Consider the following 23,476-nt stretch of genomic DNA (forward strand, 5'->3'; position numbering starts at 1 on the left):
CTCCTGGATCTCATACATGTGGACAGTTCTCTTGGATGAAACTGGAGTGGAGGCAGGATTGGGCCAGGGAACCTTAGGAGGTTGTTGCCATCGGCAATGCAACTGGTATGTTGGGGTGTTCATTTGCACTATGTCAAAGACTGTACTGGTAACAACAGGTGTGGCTGTACTGTGGAAAAGGCTAAGGTATGAGCCACACGCTTCACAAATTCACTGTAAAATTTCCTCAGATGGAGAAATATAAAGGTCCTCAGCTACACTGGGCATAGTGAATGGTTCAGTGTTTGGATCGTGGTGGTCAGATTCTTCATCACCCAATGCATCACCCAATGCACAGGAAGATTCTCTGGTATCAGAAGGTTCCAAAAGATGTGGGGTTGATACTGCATCCTGCAGTGTTGATTGTATTAATATGAGAGGCAAACATTTTAAGAGAGAGGCACGTTTACTGGATTGATCCATGTAATTTTGGAATTTATAGAAGAGAAAAGCTGTATACGTTGGACTTCAGGAAAGCAAGGTTTGACAAACTTAAAAGTTATCCTAGGTAGAATCCCATGGCCAGAAATACTTAAGGAGAAGGGAGTTCAAGAAGGGTGGGAGTTTCTTAAAAGTAAAATACTGAAGGCATAAACACAAACAATCCCTATGAGAAGCAAAAATGGGAGGAGCCTAAAGAAGGTGGCTCCATCAGCAGCTTTCTAAGGACTAAAGAAAGTTAAAGCTCATTATGCTAGCAAGAGGTGCTAAAAACAACAAAAAAGGGTTCTTTTTATGTACAAAGTTAAAAAAAAAGAGCAAGGACATAGTGGGTCCCTTTCAGAGATAGGAAAGTGAAATTGTAACAGGTGCTGGAGAGGGCAGAACTGCTCAATTCCTATTTCCCTCAGTCTTCTCTTGTGAGGGAAAAAGTGCTCAATGTGGCAAAAACAGAACACATGATGAGAGAAAATAGTAGAGAGTCCAGTAGCACCTTTAAGACTAAGAAATTTTATTGTATCATAAGCTTTTGAGAAACACATCTCTCTTCATCTCATTATTTTGCAGCAACAGACTAACACAGTTAATTCCTATGGATGATAAAGGAAGGGATTTGAAGCCTAGGATCAACATAAGGGGCAATGCATAAATACCTAGTTTCTTTGAATGTAATTAACAAAGCCAGCACCAGCAAGTAGGCAATGTAGGCCGCTGCCTAGAGCAGCAAATTGCCACAGGGGCACCAGCCAGGGCAGGCTCGAAGACTCTCAGTAGGAACAGAAGTGTCAGCCTGGCAGTTGTGGGAATCTCCAACAAACTGAACTGGCTACTGCTGCTCAGAATGGTGGCGGGGGGGGGGGGTGGGCTCCTGTGGTTGGAGAAGTAGCAGCAGCACCAGGGGCCGAGAAGTGAGTCACTGGAGGAGTCGCCCTCTGCCTGTGGTCGACTTCCCAGAGCTGGACTTCTGCTCAGCCATTGCGCAGCGCCTGCACTGAGGAGCTCAGCTTAGAAGTCAGTGATCCATTTTAAAAGTAGTGTGTCGTGAACACCTTTCTTCCTCCCCCCCCCCCAAGATGTTTTAGTACTTCATTATTTAGAAGGGAAACAACCTGTTATATTCTCATTGTGAGATGATCAAGGGTGTTGTACCTCCACTATTTAGCACTTGTGTTATTTACATATATGTGGTAGTTGCATATGTGTTCCTTACACTGTATTTACTTATATGAAAATGTCATGTGCCTTCTCTTCTGAAAAATATTGTTTAAGCATTGGTGGAAAAGCCGCTTGTAAATGAAAGAGCTACGGAGAAGCCCTTGGCTGACAAAAATGTGCAACATTGAAACCGGTCCTCAAAGATTTTGGGCTTGAGGTTTGGATTCTTGTTGAAAGGAAAAAGAGTTGGAAGATTAGTGCTTGGAGATGAAAATATGGACTTTTTGATATTTAATTAGGAGAGATTGCTTTGATTTTTTGGTTTATATTATTATAAGATATTGCACTGTGCCACACAGTCTTTTGTCTGTTTTTGCCAATGTGCCTGTACAAGACATTAAGTCTATTGTGGTTTATGTTACTGCTTTTTTTGCTGTGCTTCTATTTTAGCACCTGAAGAACCTGAAACTTCCCATCCTCCCAATTAAAAACAGAGATCTGCAAAGACAAGCTTTAAAGATTTATTTACAGAAATGTGAGCAAATGATGACAGCTTTTGGAGCACTAGTGTCTCTGTTATTTCCTCTACCTGGCCTTCTCTTCCTCTCTGTTCTGGCCCAAAGTAAGATTTTGACATGCCTGAAATGGAAACATGCAAGAGACTTCAATTTTGACATCATAATTCACAGAATGCCTTCACTCATTCATTGTGGGAAATCAATCTCATCATGAAGTTGAAAAGATTTTAGGCTATAAGGTCAAGCAATGCACAATGTATTATTATCTCATTAAGTGGTTGCATATTCCCCCCTCCCACAATGAATGAGTGAAGGCAGTTGATGTGAATGTGCCTCGCCTAGTACAACAGTTTCACAAGCACTACCCTGACAAACCTGGGGGTAGGGGGGCTTGAAGGGGGCAGTATGTCAAGATCCCTTGCCATTAACACTTTTTTGTGCATTCTTTCCCTAGCTTATGTTTGGGTTAAGCTGACCTGTGTAATTGGGAGCGGGAAAGCTATTGCTTTGGTTCGTATAGTACTGTTTGTAATGCGTACATAATCTTTCAGCCCTGGGAGGCCTGGGAAGCCAAGGCCATTTGGGCGCCTCTGAAGAGACTATCTTGCACTTGGCCTGTGATAGAGGGGGTGGGGGAGGCAATTCAAACTTGCGTGCAAACTAGCATTGGTGGGAAGTAATGGTTTGTGTAACCTGTCAGTTACCAGATCTGACACACAGAGTCATGCTGCTGCCTTTTGTCTATCAAATAAATTACCTTATATGAACCAACAGAGAGGCCTGGTTATTGAGGACTATTGCTGAGCTGACACTACTGACCCATCACCTTGACATCTATTCCTGGAAAAGTTTTAGAACAACTCTTCAAATAGTCAGTTCTTGAGCATTTAGAAAGGACGAGTTCTAAGTTCAATGTTGTCTTCTTCTTCTTCCATTGCAATATATAATGAAATAATTATACAACTCATGGCCCAGTTACTAACAGGCCATGGCCCGGTACTGGTCCATGGCCCAGGGGTTGGGGACCCCTGATATAGAGGATGGTTCAAAGCTGTTTTCTGTTGCTCCAGATGGCCAGGCCAGAACCAATGATTTGAAATTAAATCAAAAGGGTTTTCAACAAAACATTAAGAACTTCCTGACAGAGCAGTTTCTCAGTGGAACAGGCTTCCAAGGGAGGTGCTGGGCTCACCTTCTTTGGAGGTTTTTAAACAGAAGCTAGATGGACATCTGACAGAAATGTTGATTCAATGAACATAGGTAGATCATGAGAAGGAGGGCAGGAAGGGTTGCATCAGTGCTTAGTTCTCATGGCCGTTTCTTACATGCTCAGGGAAATGCTGTTTGCCACTTTGGGGCTAGGCAGCAGCTTTTCTCCAGACCAGCTTGGTAAGGGATCATGGACAGGGCTTCTTTTTTTTTTTGTCATCTTTTAGGTGTGGAGCAAATGTCAATGGGTGTGTATGGAGAGAGGTATTTGTGAGTTTCTTGTATTGTGCAGGGGGTTGGACTAGTTGACGCTCGAGGTCCTTCCCAACTCCTATGATTCTAAGGTGCGGTTTTGAGATGGTCACTTCTGGTGCTGGTTGAGGTCTCAGTACTAGGAATTGCTGGAGGCAATGGACTGTGTCCCCCATCTCATCAAGGGTTAATCTGGTAGGCACGGGAAGGTGGAGGACAGGGGCTTATCCCATTCAGATTCTTGCACTGGTGATGGTCCCACGATGAGGGTGGTGGAGGTGGAAGTTTAAAAAAATGGAGACTGATCCTGATTGCTAGGGAATCTGTGGTGATGGGGAAAAAGCATGAACAAGCAAGGGAGGGTGATCCAATTCTCTGTCCTGGCCCTGCTTGGGAATGGAGGGAGCACAAAGGTTATAAATGTGGCTGGTTTCGGTACTTGAAGAGTGTAATCGAGAGGTCTGCTGAGAAGAGACACAGCTACATTAGAGGAAGGTGCTTGGAGCTGGGACAGAACTGCTGGTAAGCTGTTGCTGAGAGAGGAGAGCTTGTTTGCCTGGGGGTGGTTGCTGGCCTCACCCTCTACTGTTGCTCTGGCTGTTGAGTCAGAGGTGGGTGGGTGATGGGGGCTTGAGCCTTTGAACTGCAAGGCCAATCCTTGCCAGAGGCGCAAACCTTTGGCGTTAGCCTGGGGCTTCTGTAGGAAGGTGGGTACTCACAAGTAGTCTCAAGTGGCAGTTGGTACTGGGAATTACACAGAAGTCAAGATAATTTTGAAATGGATTGCAGCAGCATGGCTGGTGAGGGAGCTGAGGTAGTGACATGTAAAGACTGTGGGATGTTTGTATTTCTACCTGTGAGTAGTAGCAATTACACTTGCAGCAAATATAAGTTAGTAGCCCTGCTGGAGGAGAAGATACAGGGGCTGGAGGCAAGATTGTACACACTGCAGTGTATAAAGGAAGGTGAGCATTTTCTTGACAGAACCCACAAGGTGCTCTTGAAAAGACAAGAGGAGGAAGAGGAAGTGGTATCTCAGCAATTGGAAGAGAACCCAATACAGGAGGAGGGTTCGTGGAAAAATGTAACCCAAAGGAGCAAGAAAATCAGGAGATGTTCTGAGCCTCTGCTGCTCAGCCATAGGTTCCAGGATCTTCCCACAGTAACTGATTTTGAACCACTGGAACAAGTGCTACTTCCCCAGCCTCTGCGAACCTTGAAGAAAGTTTCTCAGGATCCTGTGAATAAGAAGCCTGGAGCTTCTGCTCCCCAATACAGGAAGAGGAAGGTGGTGGTAATTGGAGACTCCTTGTTTAGAGGGAGCCCAAAGTGTGCTGACCAGACTTGTCCTCCCGAGAGGTCTGCTGTCTGCCAGGTCCTACATCCTACATCCAGGATGCAACAGAAAGCATTGGAAGACTTATCAAGCCCACAGATTATTATCCTTTCTTAATGACCCACAAGGGAACGAATGATACTACCCGTCATAGCCCTGAACTTATTAGAAAAGACTAGGTCAGAAGGTGGAGCTGGGAGCACAGGTTGTGCTCTCATCAGTTCTTCCTATTGAAGGTCGTGGCTTAGGACGAGAAAGAAGAATACTTCAAATAAATGACAGGCTACGTTGATGGTGTCATCAGGATTTCTGGACCAAGGGGAGCGAGACAATAATTCAAAGCCTTGTTTGATGCCAGAAACTGGGGATAAGAACATTAAAGATTTGCAAACAGTGGTGCATATGCTAGGTAATGTTAACTTGCAGGTTGGTATGGAACTAAACCCTCGGGATGCATAAAACGTGGATTCCAGTGTCTCTACACTAATGTACAGAGTATGGGAAACAAACAGGAGGAACGGGATGTCCTAATAAAGGAAGGAGACTATAACATAATAGGCCTTACTGAAACTTGGTGGGATGACACTCACAACTGGAATATTAGGATTCAGGGGTACAGCTTAAGGTATTTAAAAGGGACAGACAAATGAGAAAGCGCAGAGGCGTAGCAGTATATGTGAAGGAGTTATATACTTGTGAGGAAATATGTGAATCTGAGCATGGCAGCACAGTTGAGAGTCTCTGGGTAAAAATAAAAGCAGTAAGAAATAACAGTGATATTATGGTGGAGGTCTGCTATAGACCACCAAGCCAGGCAGAGGACTTGGATGAGATACTCCTACAACAGATTGCAAAGTACTCCAAGAGAAGGGACACAGTGATCCTGGGAGATTTCAGTTACTTGGACATCTGTTGGAAGTCCAACTCTGCTAAAAATGAAAGGTCAAACAGATTCCTGACTTGTCTTGCTGACAACTTCCTTTTCCAGAAAGTGAAGAAGGAAACAAGGGGATTTGCCACCTTTGATTCTCACCAACAAGGAAGAATTTATTGAAGAAGTGGAAATAATGGGCACCCTGGGCAGTAGTGACCATGTGATTTTGGAATTTACAGTCTTAGGGAAGGGGAAAGCTATATGTAATCAGACTTATAGGTTGGACTTCAGAAAGGCAAACTTTGACAAATTTAGAACTATGCTGGATTAAATCCCATGGTCAGAAATACTTAGGAAGAAGGGAATTCAAGAGGGGTGGAAGTTTCTTAAAAGTGAAATACTGAAAGCGCAATCACAGACGATTCCTATGAGAAGAAAAAATGGAAGAAGCCTAAAGGAGCCAAGGTGGCTCCATAAAGAGCTCTCTAAAGACTTGAGAAGTAAAAAAGACTCCTTTAGGTATTGGAAGAATTTAATTTCTTTAAATGCATCTAAATCCGCAGGGCGGGATGAACTGCATCCAAGTGTTCTAAAAGAGCTTGCAGATGCAATAGTGCTTTTAGAGAAAAAGTTAGGAAAGCTAAAGCTCAGTATGAGCTGGCCAAAGATGCTAAAAACAACAAAAAAGGATTCTTTTCTTATGTTCAGAGTAAGAAAAAGAGCAAGGACATGGTAGGCTCACTGCGAGGGCAGGAAAGTGAAACTGTAACAGAACTGCTCGATTTCTACTTTTACTCCGTCTTCTCTTCTAAGGGAAACAGTGCTCAACATGGCAAAAACAAAACATATAATGAGGGTATGAAGTTCCAACCTAGGATCACCATAGGGGTAGTACATGAACACCTAGTTTCTTTAAATGTATCTAAATCCTCTGGGCCAGATGAACTGCATCCAAGGGTTCAAAAAGAGCTTGCGGATGCAATTTCTGAGCCTCTGGCTATTATTTTTGAGAATTCTTAGAGAGCAGGAGAGGTGCTGGAAGATTGGAGGCGGGCGAATGTTGTCCCCATCTTCAAGAAGGGGAAAAAGGAGGATCTGGGTAACTACTGACACATCAGCTTGACGTCTATTTCTGAAAAAGTTTTAGAACAAATCATCAAACAGTCCTGGAGCATTTAGAAAGAATGGCTGTGATTACTAAGAGCCAGCATGGGTTTCTCAAGAAGAAATCATGTCAGACTAACCTGATCTCTTTTTTTGAGAAAGTGACTATCTTGATGGATCAGGGGAATGCTGAAGACATTGTTTATGTTAATTTCAGTAAAGCTTTTGATAAGGTTCCACATAATATCCTTGTTGATAAATTGGTAAAATGTGGTTTGGATCCTGTTACTGTTAGGTGGATCTGTAACTGGTTGACAGATTGCACCCAAAGAGTGCTTGTGAAGGGTCCCTCATCCTCTTGTAGAGGAGTGACAAGTGGAGTGACTTAAGGATCTGTCCTGGAACCTGTTTTGTTCAACATCTTTATCAATGATTTGGATAAAGGAATAGAGGGAATGCTTATTAAATTTGCAGATGATATGAAATTGGGAGGGGTTGCAAATACAGTAGAAGACAGAAACAGGATACAGGATGACCATGACAGGCTGGAAAACTGGGCTGAACCCAATAAAATGAATTTTAACAGGGATGAATGTGAAGTTCTGCATTTAGGTAGGAAAAATCCAATGCATGGTTATAGAATGGGGGAGACTTGTCTTGGCAGTAGTGTGTGAAAAAAGGATCTTGGATTCTTAGTGGATCATACGCTGAACATGAGTCAGCAGTGTAATGCGGTGGCTAACAGGCAAATGCAATTTTGGGCTGTATCAACAGAAGTATAGTGTCCAGATCACGTGAATTGATGGTATCGCTTTACTCTGCTCTAGTAAGACCTCACCTGGAGTATTGTGTTCAGTTTTGGGCACCACATTTTAAGAAGGATATAAACAAGCTGGAACGGGTCCAGAGGAGGGTGACGAAGATTGTGAGGGGTCTGGAGACCAAGTCCTATGAGGAAAGGTTGAAGCAACTGGGCATGTTTAGCCTGGAGAGGAGGCGGCTGAGAGGTGATATGATCACCACCTTCAAGTACCTGAAGGGTTGTCATATAGAGGATGGTGTGGAAATGTTTTCTGTGCCCCAAAAGGTAGGTCAAGAACCAATGGGCTGAAATTAAATCAAAAGAGTTTCCAGCTCATCATTAGGAAGAGTTTCCTGACCGTTAAGAGTAGTTCCTCAGTGGAACAGGCTTCCTCAGGAGGTGGTGGGTTCTCCTTCTTTGGTAGTTTTTAAACAAAGCTAGATGGGCATCTAACAGTAATGAAGATCCTGTGAATTTAAGAGGAGGTTCCTGCATTGTGCAGGGGGTTGGACTAGATGACCCTGGAAGTCTAGTCGAACTCTATGATTCTCTGATTCTAAGGTCGGTCTCATATTTTGAATCTAAGAAGTGAACTGGTTGAGTTGAGAGCAATTTTGGCCCGATGGGGGGCTGACTGTGAATTAGGAGTCAACCAGATGGAACGGAAGGACTACAGATGGCTCTGATATATGGTGTGGTGATGGAACCATCCTTACAGAGTGATGTCAAAGATTTTGGCATGTTCAGAGTCCTTCTTGTGCCTCTTTTGGTTGTCATGTTTTGCTCCTTATCCTCTCTGCATGTTTTGGCAGAAGTGGAAGCATCCGATGCCAGTATTGAGCATTTCAGCTCCAATCAATGAATGTAAGAATGCATCTGAATTGGCAGCAGAGCAAAAGCTGAAGGAAGAGTCAAAGCAAGGAGTGGTCCAAAGTGTCATGTGAGGAGGCCATGGGCAGGGCTGAAATTGCCAATTCGAGGAGTGTGGTGTGTTGTTGGGCTGTTCAGTTCTTTCTCACCTGTTTGGAGAATTTGGAGCAGTGGATACACGACTCAATCTGGTGAGTTTTCCCAGGCCTGTCTGTGGGTGGGATCTTACTACTGCACTTGGAACATCACTTAAAGAACCCCCAATGTTTTTCCATATGCTAGGTTGGGAAAAATTAGAAAAAGTCCACAAGAATGCAGGAGATTAGGGAAAGAAGGGAGAGAGGGAGAGGGGGGCAGGGCCCCTGGCTCAGTTTGGGGGAAGGCTCGGTAAAAGTCACTAACTAACTAATCATCAAACTCTCCAACACAGTTAAAGAAAAGTGGAAGAAAAAACAAAGTCCAGAAAAATCTGAAAAGAAAAAAGATAAGTTACTGACCGAGGCGAGAAGATCAGTTTGATCACCGTGGCGGTCAGGACGGAACTTGGAGGATCCTCAAGGTTGTTCCGGTGAGCATGCATGGTGGGGCCCCTGAGCATGACACTGGAAAGGGTATGAAAATCTGCTGCAGCATTGTACGTTACCAGTTGGGATTGGCACAGGAACACAATATCCCATGTGTGTGATGCCACAGAGACCATGAATTAACCTAGAGTAGCTGCTTTCAAGTACATCTCCCACCCAAGTTATATCATTTGGGGTCTTATCAAAAAAATTTTATAACCTGAGGGCCAAATGATTATATAAAATGTCACCAGCAGGTATGCTAAATGCAAAAGTATTAAATATATCTTCAAATAATAGATTTAAGAATAACAAGGATGCCTCAAGAATGACCACTATACTCTTTCCATTTTTAAGCAGCTGTTCTCAACAATGCTTTTTTTTAACCTCCTGAGAAGCAAAGGGTCAAACAAATGATCATGATTTCAGATTATGAGCCCTGAGTACTCACATTAGCAACATTTGCAATAAGCAATAGGATAAGAGTTGTTTTATGTTATTCTGCTAATCCTCCAAGAAGAAATCTGATGCTCTGATGTTCAAGGTTGTGTTTTAAAAAACATTTTAAACAGAAATGGCTACTTGGTCCTGGGCAGGTTCAAATGATTAACATAAGTTCTCCTTTACTCTATGCAAATCATCATAATTAAGGAAAGCATCTGTGAATGTCGAAGCTTCACTTTGTTCTAGTTCATACTAAGGCAGAGAGTGGAATGCCCAGAGCCAGAGATCTCTGACAGACAAACAATACTCCTGTGGGCATTTCAGAGGACAAAGCAATGGACAAACAGGTCTAAGTCCCTTGCAACAAATGGAATAGCCAGTAGGTACAAAAACAGTCCCATGTACACAACTGAGGTTGGCTCTGAACTAGGGAAATACACCTCAGCTACTTTTTCTTCTGCAATTTTGTTGTTCATACTGTATTTTATGCCTTGATCGCTTCCAAATTCTCTCTCTTCTGTGTTTTACAGTACTGTTCCTTAAACTCATACTGTTTGAGACGTAAATTCGGACTCCAACACAGCTTGTTCTCAGAATTTCATTTAAATAATTCCACAGTGACCTTCCTGAACCAGGCGTCCCTTCCTCATTTAGGGTCAGTGTCCTCTTGAATACTTTACAAAACTATACCAAAGTACTGAAGTTCCAAGAAAATGCATCTTCAGACATAAAGCAACTTTAAAAGGTGGCTGTCAAAAACATACCTCTATATCTTGAATTATCTTTGGGTACAGTGACCTGTAAAATGAATTGGGAGGGCCATCTGTGGGTCTGTTTTTAAACAGGTACTGATCCCTAAAAAAGAGAGAGGAGAAATTAAAAGGTTACATTTTGTATGAAAAAACACTGCAATATACACTGAAACCAAAATCAAAACAAAAAAATAGGAACTGTGAAATTCCCCCTCCCACTGTTGCCACAGAGCCCCCTTTTCCTCCTCTGGGTGAAAAGCAAGGGACTAAGAGATCTATGGGGGAAGGGGTGGTGGAGGAAATCACTCCATACTTCTGATAGTTTAACAGCACTTCTGTTGAAGAACAGCTGGGGTCAATACTAATAATTTAAGCAAATAACCTGTATTGACAAACCTAAACATTCCCAGTGAATATCTGGTTGACCCTCAAAGTCTGAAGGAAGACTGCATGCAGGTTATTACACAGATACATACCAGCCCCTTCTTTCGGACAGCCCTTTCCAGAGTGGATCAGTTCGTACCATTCTCTCAATAAGCTTCTTCCATAACATGCCCTCTGAAATAACTCGTTGCCACTCCTTACAAACCAACTCTGCTGCACAGAGCGATCTGGCATCAAGGTAAGATAGGATATTTTCTGCTATGTGATCTAAACCTTGCTCTTTAAAAAAAAAGAACACAATTGTAAGGGTTTTTTCACAGAAAACTCTTATTTGAACTGCAAAACTATACATAAGGACATAAGTGAATCCATGTTGGACCAGTGGCCCATCCAGAACAACACTGTGTCACACAGTGGCCAAAATCCAGGTACCGTTAGGAGGTCCACCAGCAGGGGCAGAACTCCAGAAGTCCTCCCATTGTTGCCCCCCCCCCCGCAAGCACCAAGAATACAAAGCATCTCTGCCCCCAGTGTATTATAGCTATACAGCCTGAGGGAAAATGATTCCACAGCCTTCCCCTCTTCAGATATTAAGATTGCTAACATACCATCAGACAGCTACTTTACTTCTGCTCACTCACACCAAGTGAGCTGCTCTTCCGTTCCAATGGAACAACAGGTCCACATGCCCACCTATACAACATATCACGAACAGCTTTTGAAATCCTTCTCCCTTTCCGAAGGTGCAATGCCAAAATTATAGGAGTCCTCTGCTTGGATCCAAAGCACTCTAATAGCAGTAGCCACTCCAAGCTTTATTGCACACCCTTTATTCTTGAAACAAAATAAATTCATTAATAGAAGCTACTTTACTATAGGCTGGATCAGTTCAGAATCCATCTTCAGCACCAAGCAAAAAGAATGGAACAAACTCAACACTTGCCTAAACTTCAGCTGATGAGTACCTTTCCATAGGAAGTCCCTAGATGTATCAAAGATGAATTTCCCTGCTCTGTATAAAAAGGTTATGGACAATTCTTTAAAAGAGAAATTACCTAGGTGTTTAATATACTCTGTTATAGCTCGTTAGCATAACTTTTTAATCTGCTGTGATCCTCCAAGGAAAAAAAAAACATTTTCAACTGTTACTAGATATACAGAATCTGTCACATGGTCTCTGTTTAAAAACCTCCAAGGAAGGAGAGCCCACCACATCCTGAGGAAGCCTGTTCCACTGAGGAACTGTTCTAACAGTCAGGAAATTCTTCCTAATGTTGAGCCAGAAACTTTTGATTTAATTTCAACCCACTGGTTCAGGTCCTACCTTTTGGGGCACAGAAAACAATTCCACACCATCCTCTATATGTCAGTCCTTCAAGTACTTGATGATGGTGATCATATCACCTCTCAGCCGCCTCTTCTCCAGGCTAAACATGCTCAGCTCCACCAACCATTCTTCACAGGACTTGGTCTCCAGACCCCTCAGCATCTTCGTCGCCCTCCTCTGGACCCATTCCAGCTTGTCTATATCCTTCTTAAAATGTGGTGCCCAAAACTGAACACACTACTCCAGGTGAGGTCTTACCAGAGCAGAGTAAAGCAATACCATCACTTCACATAATCTGGACACTATACTTCTGTTGATACAGCCCAAAATTGCATTTGCCTGTTTAGCCACCACATAACACTGTTGACCCAGGTTCAGCGTATGATCCACTAAGAACCCCAGATCCTTTTCACACATACTACTGCCAAGACAAGTCTCCCCCATCCTATAATCATGAATTGGATTTTTCCTACTTAAATGCAACAGAACTTTACACTTATCCCTGTTAAAATTCATTTTATTGATTTTAGCCCAGTTTTCCAGCCTGTCAAGATCATCCTGTATCCTGTTTCTGTCTTCTACTGTATTTGCAACCCCTCCAAATTTAGTATCATCTGCATATTTAATAAGCATTCCCTCTATTCCTTCATCCAAATCATTGATAAAGATGTTGAAGAAAACAGGTCCCGGGACAGATCCTTGAGGCACTCCACTTGTCACTCCTCTCCAAAAGGATGAGGAACCATTCACAAGCACTCTTTGGGTGCAATCTGTCAACCAGTTACAGGTCCACCTAACAGTAACAGGATCCAAACCACATTTTACCAACTTGTCAACAAGGATAGTATGTGGAACCTTATCAAAAGCTTTACTGAAAATTAGCTATGTCTACAGTATTTCCCCGATCTAGCAAGGTAGTCACTTTCTCAAAAAAAGAGATCAGGTTGGTCTGACATGACTTCTTGAGAAACCCATGCTGGCTCTTAGTAATCACAGCCATTCTTTCTAAATGTTCCAAGACTGACTGTTTGATAATTTGTTCTAAAACTTTTCCAGGGATAGATGTCAAGCTGATGGGTTGGTAGTTACCCAGATACTCCCCCTCCTCCCTCTTTGAAGATGGAGACAACATTCGCCTGCCTCCAATCTTCCAGCACCTCTCCTGTTCTCTAAGAATTCTCAAAAATAATAGCCAGAGGCTCAGAAATTACATCTGCAAACTCTTTTAAAACTTGGATGCAGTTCATCTAACCCTGAGGACTTCGTTGTTGTTCAGTCACACAGTAGAGTCTGACTCTGCAACCCCATGGACCAAGTCATGCCACGCCCTCCTGTCTTCCACCATCCTCCGAAGTCTGCTCAAATTTGTGTAAGTTACATCAGTAACGCTGTCCAGCTATCTCATCTTTTGCTGTCTCCTTCTTCTTTTGCCTTCTGTCTTTCCCAGCATCAGAATCTTCTCCAGTAAGTGCTCCCTTCTCATTCGGTGGCCAAAGTTGCATTTAAAGAAACTAGGTGTTTATGTACTACCCCTATGCTGATCCTAGGTTGGAACTCCATACCCTCATCATAAGTTCTGTTTTTACCATGTTGAGCACTGTTTCCCTCGGGTTACGTTTTTCCACGAACCCTCCTCCTGTGTTGGGTTCTCTTCCAATTGCTGAAATATCACTTTCTCTTCCTCTTGTCCTTTCAAGAGCGCCTTATGGGTTCTGTCAAGAAAATGCTCACCTTCCTTTATACACTGCAGTGTGGACAAGTGTGCCTCCAGTCTCTGTATCTTCTCCTCCAGCAGGGCTACTAACTTACACTTGCTGCAAATGTAATTGCTGCTGCTCTCAGATAGAAATACAATCATCCCATAGTCTTTACACGTCACTGCCTCAGCTCCCTCACCAGATATGCTGCTACAATCCATTTCAAAATTCTCTTTATCTTGACTTCCGTGTAAATTCCACTATCAACTGCCACTTGAGACTACTTGTGAGGAACTACCCACCTTCCTATAGAACCCCCAGGCTAAGAGCCACAGCTCAAGAGCCCTTTGGCTCTTTCCCTTCGACTCATGCCTCTGGCAAGGATGAGCCTTTCAAGTTAAAGGCTCAAGCCCCCACCATCCACCTCTGACTCAACAGCCAGAGCAACAGTAGAGGGTGCAGCCAGCAACCACTTCCAGACAAACAAGCTCTCCTCTCTCAACAACAGCTTACCAGAAGTTCTGTCCCAGCTCCAAGCATCTTCTTCTAATGTGCAGCTGAGCCAATATTTTATTGCCCTACCACTTTAAGTTGTGGCTAGTGTGATTTTAATACTATTTCACTGTGCGAGTAACTTACAGATGTTACTACTAATTTTTTATAGTTTGTTGCTGGTACTTTTCTTTTAATTTTGGCCATTTTGTATGTTGCTTCAGTGCAGTCAGAAGTTGACTGACTGATACTAAGAACCTCTCCTAGTCTTGATACTGATACTGAGAATCTGGCTGACCCCAATACTTTAAAAACATTTTTTTAAAAACACACAAGTCATAGATCCATAAAATACAAGCTGGACAGCAAGCTGAAGTACCACCCTGGTAATAAACACACAGACTTGGGACTTTAAAAGGGTTCTCATATTTCCTATGCATATTTAGAATGAATCTTAGTGGTAGCTCCTAAAACTCTGTACAAGAGATTTGTCTATTACCACTTAGTTACAATGTGTGTACCCCCCCCTCCAACCTCTTCAATGCAAAAGCTTACAAGGCAACTTACAAATAATAAAAATTCTGTTTTTAAAATTTTGTGTGCATGAGTGTGTGCATGCAGGTGTCTGTACAAGCTAGGAAGTCATGGCTGACTTCTGGCAACCTCTAGCGGGGCTGGGAGACAAGGACATTCAGAGAGGTGGCTTGCTGCCTGCCTCTGTGTCCCAATCCTAGTATTTTTTAGAGGTCTCCCATCCATGTATATGCCAGGATCAGCCCTGCTTGACATCCAAAATGTGATAAGAAAGGGCTAGATTAGGCTACCAGGTCAGGGCACAAATAATCAAAATTCTAAACACAGTAAAACAATAAAAATTTTTAAAATAAAGATAGTAGCAAAAAGGAAAATGTAATAAAAACTATTTAAAACAATGTGAGTTGAAAATGCAGGAAGCTCTTAAAAGCCTAGTACATCACCATAAAGCTGGGGGATGTATATTAAAAGAAAGACAGGTTCCTTCCTGACCGCTGGAAGCCCCTACTGGAGGGAGACCGTCAGCAGTGGGGAAGGAGGGCGGGTAGTGTGAATGCACAGATGACCACTCGAAGGTCTACAGTTACAGGTAAGCAACCTGTCTATCTTCTTCGTGGTCTCTGTGCTTCACACTCATGGGAGATTAGCAAGCAAGACATACCTGGAGGCGGGAAGACAGTCAACCGGAAGAAACAGCTTGCAACACCGCAGTTCCCAACCGAGTCCTCTGCTGAGCATTCACGTCCAGTGCGTAGTGCTTCATGAAGGCATGCGGAGAAGACCAGGTGGCAGCCTTGCAGACATCAGTCAGGGACATGCCTTTCAGGAACGCCACTGACGTAGCCATTGCTCTTGTGGAGTGTCCACGAATAGGCCCAGGTAATGGCTTCTTTGCCAACAAATAACAGAGTTTAATAGTCTCAGTGAGCCATTTTGAGAGCCTCTGAGACGAAATCCTGGAACCTAACTTGGGGGCAGCATATGAAACAAAAAGCTGCTTGTCCTTAAGAAAACTCTTTGAACGGTTCAAATAAAACAGCAAAGCACGCTTTACATCCAAAGCATGCAACCTACGTTCCTCATCCAAGGAAGGGGTAGGGTAAAAAGTGGGCAACCAAACTTCTAAGTTGAGGTGGAACTGAGAGACCACCTTAGGAAGAAAAGTAATGTCAGGAGCTAAGGAAACTCCAGCCTCCCAAAAAACAAGATAGGGATAATCACAACGCATCGCCGTGAGCTCCCCTACATGTCATGCTGACGTGATAGCAACCAAAAATGCAGTTTCCCATGATAGGAGCTGCAAAGAGCACGTGGCCATTTGGCTCAAAGGGGCGACGAGTTAGTTTGTCCAGCATTAAACTTAAGTCCCTCAACTGCGGGGGCGATCTTGATGGTGAATACAGCCTAAACAAACCCCTCAAAAACTTCTTGGAATGAGGGTGCGCAAAAACAGAATATCCTTCCACTGGATCATGAAAAGCAGATATTGCTGCCAAATACACCTTAATGGAGGAGAAAACAAGGCCAGCATCCACTAGGGATAACAAAAAATCAAAAATTACCGACAACCCCACTCTGCTAGGTGAGACTGAAGGGTCAACTAAGAACTGAGTGAACTTCCGCCACTTCCTGTCATAGGAAGCACGGGGTGGAGGGTTTTCTACTGTTCATGAGGACTTGCTGAACTCTGTCAGAGAACCCCAAGGGGCGATGAGCCACGCTGTCAGCTTCAGGGGGGCACGTTGTGATGGAGTATGTGACCGCCCTGAGCTGACAGAAGGTCCGGTTCTGCCAGAAACTAGTAGAAGACCCCCCTTGACAGTTGAAGCAGGATCGAGAACCAGTTCTGGCGAGGCCACCAGGGAGTCACCAGGATGCAGCATAGTCTCTTCTCTTGCTATCTTGTTGACCACCTTCATCAACAACGGCAGAGGCGGAAAAATGTAGAGGAACCGACCCTCCCAAGGAAGCAGGAGGCCATCTCCCAGTGACGCTGGATCCGCTCCCTCTCTGGAACAGAACAAAGGACATTTCTTGTTCTCGGTCGTGGCAAAGACATCCAGCTGCGAGTACTCCCAAAGCTGGAATATAGGCTTGAGACAACACCACTGCAGTTCCCACTCGTGTGGGGAAGCCCCACCCCTGCTGAGGGAGTCTGCATGCATGTTGAGGACCCCTGGAAGATGTGCAGCCATCACAAAAATGTCGTATTGTAGACACTCCAACCAGAGATCCATCGCCAATGCGCAGAGCCGGTGAGAAACTGTCCCTCCCTGCCTGTTGATGTAGCACAGGGCAGTGGTATTGTCCGTGAGTAATGCCATGTTCTTCCCTGCCACCAAGGGGCGGAAAGAGCGCAGGGCAAAATGAACCGCCAGCAGTTCTAGGTAATTTATGTGGCATTGAGTCAGTTTAGGCGGCCAAGGGCCCCCCACACACAGACCTATGTGGGCCCCCCAACCCCACAAGGAAGCATCTGTTATGATAGTCACAGTGGAAGTCGGGAGATGAAAGGGAGCTCCCTGACAGATGTTGTTCTCTGACTCCCACCACTGCAGCGTCTGAAGAGTCACGGATGGGATGACGAATCTCTTTCGAGGTGAGTCTCTCAATGGTTGAAACTGACGAAGAAACCACAACTGTAGGCCTCTCATCCTCAGTTTCGCAAAAAGTAGCACGCTTGTCGTCGCCGCCATCAGCCCCAGCATCCGCTGCAGCTGCTGTGCCCCACTTTCGCCTCTGTAGAAGTTGTACCAAACAGATAATGTCCCTCGCTCTCTGCGGAGGCAGGTATGCGTGATGCAGGTTCGTATCCAGCAAAGCCCCTATGAACTACGCTGTCCTTGACGGAGTAAGGTGAGATTTCTCCAAACTGACCTGCAACCCCAAGGTGTCGAGAAGACGTAGAGTGATGGCAATGTGAGTTGACAAACTTTCCTTCAACTCCGCCACAAGGAGCCAGTCGTCGATGTATGGAAAGACGACAACTCCCTGGAGATGGAGATGGGCAGCCACAACGCTCATCATCTTCGTAAACACCTGATGTGCAGTGGACAGGCCGAACGGAAGAGCTTTGAACTGGAAGTGTTAAGAACCCACTGCAAACCGAAGGAAACGCCTGAACGCCGGATGGATGCTGACGTGAAAGTAGGCATCCTTGAGGTCCAAGGTCGCCATCCAGTCCCCTTGATTGATGAGGCGCAGGATTGTTTGCAGAGTGGACATTATGAACTTCTGATACAGAATAAATTTGTTCAGATTCCCAAGATCCATGATTGGTCTTAGGCCCCCGTCCCGCTTGGGGACCAGAAAGTACCGAGAGTACTCCATCGGAACTCTCTCTATGGCTTGTTTCTGTAGGAGGTTGTCCACCTCCGCCAGCAGAGGTGGGGAAGGGGGGGGGGTGGTAATTACCACGGATTGGTTCGGAATCTGAACAAACTCTATTTTGTAGCCCTCTTCTATGATGGACAGCGCCCACCTGTCTGTAGAGATCAACTCCCAGGCAGGTAGGAAAGGGCAGAGGCGGATAGATGTAGAACCAGTGGGGATGATGACGTGTGCCACGAGAAAGTCAAAGGCCCTGCTTTTGAGGGCGAGTGCCCTTGGATTTGCCAGTGGCCTGGGAGCCATAACGGTTCCTGTTGTTGCCTGAATACGAGGGCCTACTATCAGGTTGGGCAGAGCGAGGCCTCCATTGCTGCTCGGGTGAGAGCTTTTGATATGTCTTCTTGGCCCAGGGTTTGTGCCACTGCTTTGCCTTGAGAGCTCTGGAGGTGGCCTGAACACCCAAGTTCCTCAGACTCTTGTCCATCTCCTGCAGCGCACTGTCTGTGGTGGTGCTAAAGAGGCCGTCTCCCTCAAAGGGCAAGTCCTCAACAAAAGGCCTAGTGTCCTGGTGAAGGGCTGTCGATCTTAGCCATGAGTGTCGACGGAGGCACATCGCGGACGTGATGGTCTTTGCGGAGACACCCACCATGTGCTTTGCTGCAGCCAATTGTTGCTTGGCCACAGCAAAACCTTCTTTCTGCAGCTTCCTGGCAGCAGCTTTTTTGTCTTCACTCAGGGAAGGGAGAAGAGGGGTGAGTTGTTCCCATATGGAGTATTGGTATCTAGCCATGCATGCAGCATAGTTAGGTATCTTTACTCCTAGGGCCCCTGCAGAGTAGACCTTTCTTCCCATGTTGTCCAGCTGCTTCCCTTCCTTGTCAGGTGGGGATGAGTGGACCTTACGCGCCTTGGAGGAGGAAGAGACGACCACTGAGTTCGGCTTCGGGTGGGCGAAAAGGAACTCGGCACCCGCCTCTTGGACCCTATACATGTGGTCCAGCCTCCTAGATGACACCGGCGTAGAAGATGGTTTCTTCCAGGGCTCCTTGACTGCCTGCAGAATCACTTTGGTGACCGGCAAAGCGATTGCTGTGGATGTATCCCGTTGCATAATGTCAAAGACATTATCATCCACAACGGGTTGTGGCTGCGTCACAGGCAGGGAGAGAGAGGTTGCCATCCTCTTCACCAGCTTGCATTATGACTTCAGATCTTTCAATGGCGAGATAGGAAGATCCTCGGCTGTATGGGACACTGAGGAAGGTTCCAAGGCTCTTTCTTGGTTGTCAGTACCACTCTCAGAGTCCGACGAGGAAGACTCCCTCTGTATGGAGTGCTCGGAGAGGATCGGTGTCAATTCCCGAATGGGTGAAAGGGTCGATGCCAATGCACGCTGATGAGTTTCAGCTGTTAGCGCGGTACGCCTCTCCGGAGGGATCGATGCCGATGCTGAAGGCCTTCTGGAATGGTGTGAAAGCCTCAACATGTAGGATGCCGCCGATTGTTGATCCCACTCCACAAACTCCTTCGGCAGAAACCATTGATATGGTGGATAAGGGTACGGATAGGTGGGCGGCCACTGACGCTGCTCCCACGGTGGTATCGATGGGAAACGGCGTGGTGCCATGGAACGCTCCAAATCTCGTCTGCCTCTAGGTTCCATCGGGGTCGATGGTTCCATCGGCACTGATGCCTCTTATCTCAGAGATCAAACCGCTCCCACCACGTCGCCTCGACCCGGAAGAAGAGGATCGTTGAGTGAGGTCGATCTCATGTTCGGACATTGAGAGACGGGATTGATGAGCTGTGGCACGGGGACGCCAGGATCTTCCTCAGCGGAGCAGAAGTCATCGGTGCCAAAGTGTCGCGAGAAGGTGATGGAGTGCGGGACCTCTTCCGCTTCTCTTTGGACTTCGCCTTCTTCGGTACGGATGCTTGGGTCTCCGAGTCATCCCAACGCTTCTTGGCGGGCGTATCCACTGATCCTTCATGGATCGTTTTGTGGAGGGGCCTCGCTCGATCGGCATTACAGTCATGACCGGTGCCATATCGGCCGATGTGACCGTCGGGGCCAAAGTGTCTGCCATCGTCGATGCCGACGGGCCCGATGCCGATTTTTGAGATCGAAGTGCCGACTTAGTTAAAGCAGCCGAAAGCTGCGCCGCCCGATTCTTCCTGGTTTGCTTGGAGAAGTGGAGGCAATGCGGGCAGGACTCCACGCGGTGCGCTTCACCCAAGCAGAGAAGACACAGGGAATGGCCGTCTGGGGGGGGGCAATCTTCTTCCCAGAAGAGCGGCAGCATTTGAAAAAACCCCGTCTTTCCATAGACGCCAAACACTAAAAAACCCACTCAGAGTCCTCTGAAGGGGAAAAAATGGGGGGGGGGGAACGGGGGAAAAGCCCCGAGGGACAAGTCCAAAAACCACAAACTTTTTTTTTTTAAACTAACTATCTAATAACTATCTATCTATCTACACTAAGAAAAACAACAAACGGGCTATATACAACGATAAAGACAAAAAACCAACTATCTCCTCGACCGGGGACACGAAAGGTATATCCTCTCCACGCAGTGGTCAGAAAGGAACTGGCAGGATCCCCGCACTGGCGCCGGTGAGCATGCTTACTGGGACACCTGCGCATGCCCATTGGTACCGAGCGCGGAAAAATCCCGGGCTTTTCAGATACCGATTCGGGGATCGGCGCAGGCACTCTATCCCATGAGTGTAAAGCACAGAAACCACAAAGAAGATCCATGGGTTAAGAGCAAGACCATCAGACAAAACGTACAACAACACTCCAAAGGGGAAGATGTCCTAAAAAGGTCCAGGTAAGGGGAATACAAATGTAGAGCAGGGGTCCTCAACCTTTTTGAATCAGCAAGCATCTTTGGAATTCTGACATGGGATGGTTGATGCAACTTCAAAATGCCACAGGAGACAGAGTCATCCACAAAATATCAGGGCAAGTTCAATGCATAACACTAATAGTAACTCTTCAACATTTCAAGCAGAAATTTTGTTTAACCAAGATGTCTTTTTAGATGAACTTATGTGCAGAGTGGTAAACTGCAGTACTGCAGTCCAAGCTCTGCTCACAACCTGAGTTTGATCCCGGCAGAAGCTGGGTTCAGGTAGCTGTCTCAAGGTTGACTCAGCCTTCCATCTTTCTGAGGTCGGTAAAATGAGTACCCAGCTTGCTGGGGGTAAAGTGTAAATGACTGGAGAAGGCAATGGCAAACCACTCCATAAAAAATCTGCAAAGAAAACATGATGTGACATTACCCCATGGGTTGGTAATGATAATATCCCTGGTTGTGTGGTAAAGGAATGTGCAGGGCAGTTAGCCGGGGTGTGGACTGAGATTTTCAATCGTTCTTTGTCACAATCCATTGTTCCCACTTGTTTGAAGGCTTCCCTTATTGTCCCAATACCAAAGAGGACGCCAGCAAAGGTTTTAAATGACTATAGGCCAGTGGCCTTGACTTCTGTGATAATGAAGTGTTTTGAACAATTAGTTCGAAAATATATTATTTCCTGCCTTCCTGTTATTTTTGATGAATATCAGTTTGCTTACAGGAAAAATAGATCTACTGAGGATGCTGTTAATACTGTTCTTTATACTGCTTTATCGCATTTGGATAAAAAGGGGACGTATGTTAGAATGTTGTTTGCAGATTTTAGTTCTGCTTTTAATACAATATCACCCCATAGATTGTTGTCTAAGCTTAAAGATTTGAAGCTGTCGGACTCTATATGTGAGTGGATTTTGAATTTTTTGTCAGGTCGTTCACAAAGGGTTAAAATGGATGGATATATTTCCTCCGTGAAGATCTTAAATACTGGCACCCCTCAGGGATGTGTCTTGAGTCCACTTCTTTTCACTATTTACACATCTGATTGTGTTTCCAGCAGTCTGAGTAACAAAATCATTAAGTATGCAGATGATACAACGTTGGTAGGGCTCATCTCTGAAGATGATGAGTCTGCGTACAGGAGGGAAGTTCAACAGCTGTCCCTTTGGTGTAAAGTAAATAATCTTATTTTAAATATAAATAAGACGAAGGAAATTATAGTGGATTACAGGAAGAGTAGTTTGGACACCCAGCCGTTGTTTATTGATGGTGTTATGGTAGAACAGGTGACAGAATGGAAGTTTCTGGGAATTACCATGAAACAGGATCTAACATGGGGGGCAAATACTTTAGCTCTAGAGAAAAAGGCCCAGCAACGACTATACTACTTAAGACTCTTAAGATCACTACAACTGTCAGGGAGTCTGCTGGTTGCCTTTTATCGTAGTTCCATTGAGAGCATTTTATCTTATTGCCTCTGCGCGTGGTTTGGGAGCTGCACGGAAGCAGAGAGAAGGGTGCTCCAAAGAGTGACGAGAAGAGCACAAAAGATTTGTGGATGTTCTCTCCCCTCATTGGTGGATCTGTATAATATGGCATGTAAAAGGAAGATACAAATGATCCTAAGGGACCATACACATCTGGGCCATTTGCTTTTTGAGATCTTACCGTCAGGTAGACGATATAGAGTGTTGAAGGCTAGGACAAACAGATTTAAGGACAGTTTCTATCCAAGTGCTGTGGTTAGGTTAAATGCAGGGTTATGAAGGATTATCTGTTTTAGATGTATTTAATGGTTTAAATGGTTTTAATGGTTTTATGAATGTTTAATGGTTTTATGAATGTTTATTTAAGGGTTTAAATGGTTTTAATGGTTTTATGAATGTTTATCCGTTTTAGATGTATTTAAATGGTTTTAATGGTTTAAATGGTTTAATGGTTTCAGATGTATTTAAATGGTTTATGAATATGTGTGTTTGATGTGTTGGTATGTTTGTGGAAGAGCACCTCATTTCGTTGCTCTCTTTTTGTTGAGAACAATGACAATAAATTCATCTATCTATCTATCTATCTATCTATCTATGTTACTTGAAGCAACTTTTAAAAAATACATACAGCTAAAGCACCTCCAATGGTCAATCAGAACCCCTGCTAGGCAAAAGCATAACCTGGCCCTGCCCACTTTCTAGAAACACTAGGCAGGCACCAGGAAAGGTGTCAATGGGCACCATGGCAGTGGTGGATACTTTCTTAGAGCCTATAAGCTTGTATCTCTGACACCAGGTGAGCTCTTGTAGAGACTGAGTTCTAGAGCCTGGGTGCCATTACAGAAAAGCCCATGAATCTGGTGTTCAGCAGCTTAACCTGTGAAAATGGGGGCACAAAGAAAAGAGCTCTGATGAACTCAGTTGGTGGCAATGTTCCCTCTAAGCTGAGTTAGTGTTAGCTAGCTCATAGTTTTTTCAGCCTCTGGCTCACACATTTTGTCTTAGCTCAGA

General features: G+C 44.8%; 1 protein-coding gene across 5 annotated transcripts in view; it reads right to left on the reverse strand.

Annotated features, from left to right (window-relative positions):
* FBXW11 (F-box and WD repeat domain containing 11) overlaps nucleotides 1–23,476 on the reverse strand; it is a 412,946-nt gene that overhangs the window by 132,251 nt on the left and 257,219 nt on the right. For all 5 annotated transcript variants that reach the window (XM_060232907.1, XM_060232882.1, XM_060232913.1 and 2 more), the window contains 2 exons: nucleotides 10,836–11,022; nucleotides 10,372–10,462 (listed from right to left, as the gene is read on the reverse strand). In XM_060232907.1, coding sequence (XP_060088890.1) covers nucleotides 10,372–10,462; nucleotides 10,836–11,022 — 278 coding nt within the window. The remainder of the gene's footprint in view (nucleotides 1–10,371; nucleotides 10,463–10,835; nucleotides 11,023–23,476) is intronic.

This window comes from Heteronotia binoei, chromosome 1, assembly GCF_032191835.1.
Source record: "Heteronotia binoei isolate CCM8104 ecotype False Entrance Well chromosome 1, APGP_CSIRO_Hbin_v1, whole genome shotgun sequence".
NCBI classification, from domain to species: Eukaryota; Metazoa; Chordata; class Lepidosauria; order Squamata; family Gekkonidae; genus Heteronotia; species Heteronotia binoei.